The sequence below is a fragment of the Cyprinodon variegatus genome, unplaced genomic scaffold (assembly GCF_000732505.1).
Source record: "Cyprinodon variegatus isolate N-32 unplaced genomic scaffold, C_variegatus-1.0 Scaffold91, whole genome shotgun sequence".
Lineage (NCBI taxonomy): Eukaryota > Metazoa > Chordata > Actinopteri > Cyprinodontiformes > Cyprinodontidae > Cyprinodon > Cyprinodon variegatus.
Genome location: NW_015150544.1, coordinates 705,602 through 715,474, shown reverse-complemented (window position 1 = coordinate 715,474; position 9,873 = coordinate 705,602). Strand labels below are relative to the sequence as shown.

Here is a 9,873-nt window from a genome sequence, read left to right as displayed (position 1 = left end):
TATAAAAGGTAAAAAGTTCTTCCTATGGTTACAATTATTTCAAATTCTGTTTGCATGAAATCATTTAATGAAGCAGTCTCGGTTTAACTTTTGTCTAATTAAGAGATTACTGTAATTAAGAAGTTGAATTAACATAGAATTTTCTTGTATTTTGCTCAACTCCTTGTAACCACATCCTCTAACAGTTGTGTAATTTCCTTCTCTAGTTTCAGTCATCCATAAAATTAGACACATTTCACATGAAATACGGTAAAACAAATTTTTATGTGGGTGGAGGGACACTTATTTTTTTTTATGATCAAACTTTTTTCTTCAATTTGTTGCTGACTTGTTGGGGAATCTCTCCATCTAAGACCCTCCATGTGCAGGAGCTCCATTCCTGGTAGAGTCACTCTGCTTATGTCATCAAACAAATTCATCTTATTTTATTTCCTTTCAGCTCAAACAGGTTGAGGTTAACCAGCCTATGCAGGCGCTGTCAGTTCCCCTAGTCTCCCATCTTAGCCTATTCTCATGTTTGAGTTTGTAGCTGTAAACCTATCTGTTGGGAAATCAAATCTACCAAATGTTCCATTTTTGACATCTTGGTTTTCTTTTCTCAAGTTGCAAACAACGTCTCTTTTTGTTTTGTCTTTAGGATGCTATCTCGGTTAAGTGAGCTTATATGGGCTGACTGGATCTGGTTCCCAGAAGGTTACGGCTGGGATGACCTTAAGGATCACGATGGCAAAGTGTTCCCTAAAACTCAGGACCTTTGGGCGGTACTTCCTGTCGCTCTGTGCTTCGTCGTCATAAGGCAGATATTTGAGAGGTGAGTCATCTTCCTCTATAGTATGCATCTCCAGGTTTTATTTTTTTTGGTTTCTCTGGACAATTTAATGAGACATGAACCACCAGGTGTACCCCCTCTGCTTTTTAGGAGTATAGCGCTTCCTTTAGCATCTCTGCTGGGGGTGAGAGACAACCATCGCGTCTGTGCTTCTCCAAATCCCATCTTGGAGTCTCATTTCTGCAGCATATCAAGGCATCCCACACAGGTACTCCCAATGCAAACGCTGACACTTCATGCATGTTTAAAACATGTCATTGCACCTTTAATTTTATTCATATGTTTGAAATGCTTTGTTTTTTAATTGAATCCATCGATCCATCCACCCATCTACATGTTTGGCCTACAGCATTCGGCCCTCTGTCAATTATTTTCTTCGTGTTGCAGCCATGGATTTATTTTTTGCCCTTCTGTTTCACTTCCTCCTAGAGCTCAATAGAGATTTTAAGTAAACAGACAGGTTGTTCAGTGCGACAGGTCCAGAGGTGGTTCAGGCGACGGAGAAATCAAGATCGACCCAGCAAGCTCAAAAAGTTTCAGGAAGCAAGGTAGTTTTACATCTTAATCCGTTCATTTCTTTCATTGATCCCACATTTCCTTTTGTTTCTCACGAACCACATAGTTTCAGTTCAGAGATGATTTTCCTGGAGGCCACAATGTGTTCAAACGAAAGATTTCTTGAAAGCCTGACAACATAACAGCAGGCAAATCCTGAAGCAACACATGATGAGGAAGTCTGTTCTCATAGACCACAGAACCGTGCAGCTCTAAACTCCCTCCAATTGCTGCCTCGGTAAAACAATAACAGTGATTTATGAAGGCCGTTCTTGTAAAGCTCTGGTTTAAGACGTTCTAGGCCGCACATTAAAGTTTTAATTGCACCACGTTCACTGGTTTTACACAGCACACATGATCATTTCATCAGGAGAGGCTCCACTTTTATATCGGACCCCACCCACTGAAAGAGAGAGAACATTTCGCAAAAGCTGTTGCAGAAAAAAGGAAAAAAGAGACATCTGCCGAGCATAAAACACCAAATCAGCTGTTAAAGGGAAGGCTTACTTTATCCACTCTGATTGCTCATTACAGAATTTATTTGCTACATTTTTATGTAGTCGATTTAAGGAGGAAAACTAAAATCTTATTGGGTCCTTTGATCACAGATCTGGTCATTTATTGATCCTTGGCACCCATTTGAGGACAGCTAAACTACAGCTTCTAAAAGTAGAACTCTTCTACTGCATTTTGCAGCATATTTATTTATTTTGCACTGCTCTGAACCTTCCACATCAATGCCTTTTGCACCATGTCCTTAAACTGGTTCTCCTTTTCTCCTACACTGTTTACATTGTGCTTACTGCTGCACTGTAAATGCTAATGTTCATTTCACTGCTGTAAGCTGCTCATTCACTGTTTAAAAGCTGTATGCATCGACAATAAAGTTTGTCCAAGTCTAAGTCTAATTTTGACCCTGGTTTGAACACTGATTATATATGCCCTTTAATGTTTTTTTTTTTGTTCTGTGAGGGTTAGTAGCATGGTTTTTTCTACGTTGTGAGATAATTGTGTCTTTTCTTACAGTTGGAGGTTTACATTTTACCTCCTTGCTTTTTTTGCTGGCCTGGGTGTCCTTATTGATGTAAGTAGTTCACCCACAGAGATTTTGATAAAGAGAGAACAAAGTTATCTTGTTATGCAGCTGAACTGAAAAATGATTTCAACCTTAGAGTTATGAATGTTTTAGTGATTTTTAAAAAAAGGTAGTGAAATGAAATGAGAAAACGTATATTAAAAGGGGAGCATGTCATAAATAGCCTAGACTTTCAGATAATTAAAAACGCAAGAAATGGAACTGCTTTGTAAAGGGTTTTGTGTTTTTTTTTCACTGACTGAATGGGTATAAATAAATAGCACTAAATGATAAATGGAACTTCTTTCGAATTCTCTGTCATAATATCAGACTAGACTTGACTTTGTTTTCTGCACAAGGTACACTATGCTTTTAAGAAGTTGTAGCAGTGTCATGCACAGACATTTTTGGGGGCAGGTGTTCAGGTTGGAAAAATCACACTTTATTCGTCCCATGGAGCAGCCAAAAGCCAAACAACGCCTGATGCTGACGTTTTAATGATCTTCCAGAGTCCATAGGTAGCAATGCCACATGGGTCTCACTTAAATAGATAACAATTTCAGATCCATTAATATAAAGCCCAGGATTCCTGAATATCTTTAAGTTTATTGGATATAAATGACAATCTGCAGATAAACTAGGATTTACATTTAGAAAAAAACAAAAACAAATCTATTATCTTATTTCAAGTGCAAAATATGTAATAACCTTATGTTAAGGTTAATAACTGTCATTCCACTGACAGATCATCAGTCAAATAGATGTCGTCAGAGAGTCCTATTACCATAAACCAATAATCTATGAGATGCTTTAAGTTAACTTTTTTTCAAATTTAATCAGAGTTTCATTTTAAAACATTTCTATGGTGCCTGGTAGAGGTCATTAAAGACGTAATGCTGTGAACTAACCGGTTGCTAAAGAAAGTAAATACGCATGCTTAGTTATCTGGACGGTTAGCTGGCCCTTCACCAGGGCAAGGCTCTATGGAGGCGGAGCTACATGTGGAGCAGGAGAGCACTTTTTTGTCCGGAGGGATAAAGGGCAGGTGCATTAGCACCACCTAGTGTCTATCTGTGAACTTATTTTTTTTTTATTTAATATTTCTTGTCTTACTCTGTCTTTAGTTTGGAACGGTTTTATCTTTTCTATAAAAACTGCTTGGGAATAAAGCCTTTTCTAATTTTTTTTCACTGGGATGTCAGCGAAAGGTCCAGATATTACCAGTTTTCTCTGCCTATATGAAGCATACAGCAATGCAACTCTGCCCCCTAAATCATTAAAAGTCATTAAATAATTATTTTTGAAATTAAGGCCTGATTAGGCATTAAAATTCATTAAATGTGATGATTTTGGCATTTAAAAGGCTTAATTTAGAAAAAAAAAGCTCGTAAGATCGTAAAGCCGTATGTTCGGAAAAGAAGCTCGCTGCAGAGAAAAGGCTAGAGAATGGGGAAAATGCTAATTTCAACAAAAGTGGCTGGAAATTGAGGAATTGCAGCCTGCCGGCGGAAAAGATGAAGGAATTTGCCGTGTATATATGAGAGTCATGGGTATTTGTTGATGGCATAAACATTATTTCTAAGAGCATTAAAAGAGCATTAAAAATCATTAAATTAGAGTTAATCATTCCTTTATATACCCTGTTAAACACAAGCATAGTGGATCTTAAATGATTTAAACTGGAAAAATTATCTCAGCAGTTTAAATGTGTTGCTTGAACATCCTTCCCTTTTTAAAGAAGGGTAAAATCAGTAGATTTTGTATTCATGAGCTCCTTTTTGTTCAAATGCATTTATTCTCAGCTGGCCTCTTTTCTGTCTCCCTCCTCTTAGAAACCATGGTTCCATGATGTTAAATTGGTGTGGGAAAACTTCCCTAAAATGGTAATAATTCATTCCTAATGAGAATATATGAAATCTTATTTTTATCCAGTAGTTTGGTATTCTTTTCTCTGATTTACTGAACAATGGATAATATCCCCTTTTTCTTCTTTATTTCCTTCCAGCCACTCTTGACTTCCCAGTACTGGTACTACATGATTGAACTGGGCTTCTATTTGTCGCTGATTTTCAGCGTAGCATCAGATGTCAAACGAAAGGTAAGTAAAGTTTCATTGTTTCTAAATAGTTTTGTGTTATGAACTCCCCTTAAAACCCCTCCTTCTAAAGAGATCATTTACTAAGTGCCTGGAAAATGATCTTTTTTGTTGGGGCAGCATTTTGAGATTTGGGTGTTGATTTCCACTTTAAGTCCTGACATGTTCTGAAGCTGTCAGCTTTTTGAACTCAATATAAACCAGACCTCCAGCTCTCCTCATGAGTTTCATGTTGGGTTAATATGTGAAGGAGGTTTAATGGTAAAGCTCCAAACCTCAAAACAGTGGAAGTGATAAATCTAATAAACCAGCACATGGTTTAGCAGAAAGTAGGGTAAGGTTTAGCAGGACTCCCAACGTGTTGAAATCCTACTTAAGTTTGAGGATTTGTGTATTCATTCCCAGTGAAATCCTCTGTCTTAGCATGATTTTTTAAAATAAGGCATCATTTTCTAGGTGTGGGCTCTGCTTTGTGCACTTTGTGCAGAGTAAATCATTAGTAAAAACAGGACCTAGAACAGTTTTAGTGAGCGATGTTGACAGCCTGATCAATAAGTGACCAGACTGGGGGTTGTTTGGGATTTTAACATCATCCAACTCTTCCTGTCAAGGATTTCAAAGAACAAATAGTTCACCATGTAGCGACCATCCTCCTCATCAGCTTCTCCTGGCTGGTCAACTACATCCGAGCTGGGACTTTGATCATGTTGGTGCACGACGCCTCGGACTATCTCATGGAGGTATGACATGTGTGCTGCAAAAAAACACTCTCTCTCTCTTTCTCTCTCTCTCTCTCTATATATATATAGCATCACACATCACATCATTTAATCCACCCGACTGACTGAGAGTTGACCCAGAACAAAACTTCCATCTTGGTCTCATCTGTGTTCTATAAACCACATTTAATTCCATTTCATTTAAATTGGGATTAAACTGAAAGCCATGAACACAAAAGTTATATCTTGTTATATGTTCTGAGAGGAAATAAATTTGTCCTTTATTTGTAAATAAAGTAACAGGTATCTGTTTGGAAACCAGTGCAGCAGTTTTGCAAAAGCTTTATTAATCTATGTATCCAATGCAGCCAACAGAAGGAGCAATCCATGGCTGTAACAAAACCATGCAAATTATCTAATTTAAGGAGGGCCATTTAACTGTAATAATAATCCTTTTAAATTTATACCACATTCTTGTTTTTATGCATCTTCTACTGTAAGATAACTTAGCAGCATTACAGCAATAGAACAATCTTTTTCTTTATTTTAAAGTCAGGAAGCACTGTAAATTGTTGGAGCTCCCTCTCCTTATTTCTGATATTTTATATATTAATATAACCTAATGGTTAACTTGAGGAGCCCAGGTGTGTGTCAGAGTTTGTCTGCCCTCTAGAGGTAGAAATAATTAGCTATTACATTGATGTCTTCTTTCTTCTGCTTTTTTCCTAGTCGGCCAAAATGTTTAACTATGCAGGCTGGAAGAAAACCTGCAACTTCATCTTCACCGTGTTTGCTATAGTTTTCATCATCACCCGACTCATCATCTTCCCTTTCTGGTAAAACAGAATAATGTCTTGTACCATGATGCATCACTCTCAGAAAAATAATTCATTAAGGAGATTATTGTTTTGTTTTATTTTTGTTTTATTTATGGGAACCTTATCTTTGTGTTTTTTATTGTTTTGTTTTTTTGCCATATTGGATTTTTAGAAACTTAAGTCGATATTTGTTACCTTTAAATGATTTTTCCTCTATTAAGAAGTTGCCCGTTTATCCCAGGGTTATTTTATTGTTGTTGTTTTTTTTTTGTTTTTTTTTTGCTCCAGCACTAAAATAAATCCAAGTTATATAACAAGATAATAATAAACTGAAGCTGATAGACATGACGAACCAGGAACTAAACATCTTTAAAAGTTTTACAGAGTTTTTTTTTTGTTTGTTTTGTTTTAATTTTTTAGCTACGCATATTTCTAGCAGATTAATTTTATCTGTAAATCTGGACTTGTGCTAAATGCTGATTAAAATGTAAAAAAAAAAAAAGAAAAATTAGTACTCGGAGTACTCATTTTTAAAGACATGTTAGCTGCTGTCAGGAATCTTCTAAATATTGAGTAGATTAATGGTTTAGGGTGTCATTAATTTTATTGTTTGATTTACTGTTCCAGCCTGAGTGGTGATGCCCCTTCTATGTAATCTGTCGTAAACATCCAGCCTCCAGAAAAAAACATGTGCAGGTTTTCTCATTCCTGGGTTCTAATTCTGTCTCTGTCATAATAGCAGCTGTTCAAAAGAGACAGGCAGACAGGAGCAAATCATTGAGATATTATTTTTAAAATTATTATTATTGTTGTACTGAGTGTTTTTACATTCATCATTCTGTAAAAAAAAAAAGGCTGCAATGTCTGCCTAAAATATGCAACAATCCTTTTTTTTTCTGAGGGGAAGAGATTTGCTCAACTCTTTCCTGATTTTCCTCTTCAAACAACCAATCCTTTGTTTAAACTCCTGGCTCCTCTCAATGGGCTTTAGAGGATAACTGATGCCGACTCTGAGTGGACCCTTTGTTCTCCCTTTGTCCTCTGGCCAGGATCATACATGCGACATGCGTGTACCCGCTGACCCTCTACTCCACCTTCTTTGGCTTCTACTTCTTCAACGGACTGCTGGTGGTGCTGTTGATATTGCACATCTTCTGGACTGGACTCATCCTACGCATGGTCGTCAAATTCCTACCAGGAAATGTAAGGGAAAAAAAGTTGTTTCTCTCAAAGTATGGGAAAAGGCTGAACCACTGATAACTAGGCTTTTCCAATTCTGTCATGTCATGCTACAGTATTAGAAATGTGCTTTATTTGGATTTATTTCCTGCAAAAGACCAAAATGATAGATAAAAATAACATGGAATAAAAAGGGATTTGGGGTTATGAACATATTTTTTCACAAATAAAAAGCTGGAAATGTAACACAATTCCCTCTAAAGCCCTCAGATAAAATCCAGTCCATCCTAGTTTTTTCAATCCTTCATCCAAGCAAGGCAAGAGTAAAAAAAAGTTCTAAAACCACAGTATTAGTTCATTTATGGTCATACTGTTGGGAAAATTCAACTAAAAAAATCTTGAAAAAGACTTCTAAAGCTTCAAATGAGGGGGGGGGGACCATTTATCTCTGTTTTCAGAGATAAATGATTCAGGTATGAAGATCTGCTAAGGGGTGGATGGTAGTTAGAACCTGTTTGCAGGCTAAAAGCAAACGTGAACAATTATGGCTAAAATTTTAAAAACACTAAACACCTTGATGAAACATGGTGGTGGCAGCATCATGCTTTTGGGAGATTTTCTACTGCAGAGACAGGAAGTCTTGTCATGGTTAATAGGGAAAATGGATGGAGCTAAAATAGGTAAAATTTGGGGGTTTCTAATGGTCTGCTAAGCTTCCAGCAGTCTGTGGATGCGCAAAGTTAGAGTTGCAGCTCCAACTGCAGTGAAAAGGGAGATTGACAGAGCATCAAATCAGTGGGGATGAATGCGAAATACATTCCTTCCACTTATAGGGGTCACTTTGTGTTTGGCTTTCATAAAATCCCGATAAATCATCGAAGTCCGATGCTATGGCTTGAAAATCTCTTGAAAAGTTCGGGAGTTTTGAAGACTCTTCATGAAGCAGCTTATCGAAGTCCCCTCAGCCAACCAAAATACAAGTTTCTTCTGCTTTTTTGTCTGTGGCAGGACATCGTAGAGGACGAGAGGAGCGATAAAGAGGAGACGGAGTCAGATGACGAAGACAGGGGGCAAAAAAAGAAGCCAAAGAATGGCCACATGCAGAACGGTCACTACGTCTTGAACAACAACCACAGGAAGACGGACTGATTGAATAGAGGGAGTGGGACAAGGTGGCTGTGGGGCCCTCATTTGGACGCCATAGAACAAGCAATAGGCAACACATTCATATTTACTTTAATTTTAAAAACATGGTTAGTTCAGAGTGGATCACTATCCTCTCTGTGGATTACACTAAATTAGGAACAGTGAGGCATTACACCAGATTTGCCTGAAAGCAGCAGAATAACTTTCCTAGTATAAATTTTTTTCCCAATCTGTCTGATTATAGCTGTTTTCAAATGTATGCAGGAGTCTGCAGTTATGGAGGCTTCTTCCACAGTTAGTTATCACCCTGCAAGCCACGCTCCAAACTTGACCTAATTTTGCTGTAACTAAACAAATTGATTTCATGGTTATCACTACTGTTATTGTGGCAACAATTTTGTTGCTTTTCTTGTTTTCTTTCTTCTCTTTTGGACCATAAATTACTCTAAGTCTTTTTATTTAAATATTTTATCCAATGTTTTACTGCTGTGTTTTTGACGCTCCAACTTTTTCTAGTTAAATCTTGCTCATCTAATGAGGTTTAAAACTAAATAACTGCTAATTAATAATATTTTAAAAGTAAGTGAAGGTGCCATAAGAACTGAAATGTGCCTTGAAATACTTACTTTTCTGAGAGCTCTCACTGATTTTTTTTAAAAGTTTGTTTGAAATCTTATAAAAGTTATAGTTTTACATTTTTTTTTTTTTTTTACTTTTAGTCCCCATGGTTGTTCTAATTTGGGAGCAAAGTGTTTGATTTACTAACTATTGATCATTTCCCAGCTGGCGTTATCTAAAGCGCATCCATTTAGTGTGCTGTTTTTTTTTTTTTTTTTTTATGTCTCGGTCATCTTGAGATGCACTTTATGGTTCTTTAGAAGATCAGTATTGACTGAAACAAAATCTAGTAAATCATTTTAGTTACAGTGTTAGATTTAAACATTTTAATCTCTTATTGTTTGAAGGTTCAAAAGATTAAAAAAAAACTATTAGGGGATAAAGTTGGTGAAGGAGTGAAAGAAATTGTAATGCCAAATCTTTGTTTACACTTTCTAAGATAGTGTGCCTTCATCATTTCAACTGTTAAATTGTGGGAAAAAGAAATATTTTAGTTGGAAGTCTTCTTGACCAAACTCAAGTTTGTTTCTGCTGAAGCACTTTTATTCTTCCTGAGTTGTAAATTTATAACATGGATGATAAAGATTCATCTGGATAACATCTGTTATTGCTCCATTCATTTCTGAACGGTATTGGCTGCAGTTGAGTTTTTTAAATGTTGAGATATTAAATTAAGTTAATTAAATTACTGTTCTAAAGTAAATCATCGGTTTATAATGAACGGTTAAAGGTATTGATTGTTTGATGCTAAACAACTTATTAGTTCAATACAAGATGTGCTGATTTGAATTAAGATGAAAATAGAACTTAAAACTGTTTCTGCCTTTTTTGATCTTTAG

General features: G+C 36.4%; 1 protein-coding gene across 1 annotated transcript in view; it reads left to right on the top strand.

Moving 5' to 3' along the window:
* The window catches only part of LOC107084032 (ceramide synthase 2-like), an 18,537-nt gene extending 9,145 nt beyond the window's left edge, over positions 1–9,392 (top strand). Inside the window, exons 3-12 of the mRNA XM_015373668.1 lie at positions 638–811; positions 920–1,037; positions 1,259–1,377; positions 2,411–2,468; positions 4,292–4,342; positions 4,465–4,557; positions 5,166–5,294; positions 6,003–6,109; positions 7,141–7,294; positions 8,279–9,392. Coding sequence (XP_015229154.1) covers positions 639–811; positions 920–1,037; positions 1,259–1,377; positions 2,411–2,468; positions 4,292–4,342; positions 4,465–4,557; positions 5,166–5,294; positions 6,003–6,109; positions 7,141–7,294; positions 8,279–8,419 — 1,143 coding nt within the window. The 5' untranslated portion in view covers position 638 and the 3' untranslated portion in view covers positions 8,420–9,392. The remainder of the gene's footprint in view (positions 1–637; positions 812–919; positions 1,038–1,258; positions 1,378–2,410; positions 2,469–4,291; positions 4,343–4,464; positions 4,558–5,165; positions 5,295–6,002; positions 6,110–7,140; positions 7,295–8,278) is intronic.
* The last annotated feature ends 481 nt before the right edge of the window (positions 9,393–9,873 follow it).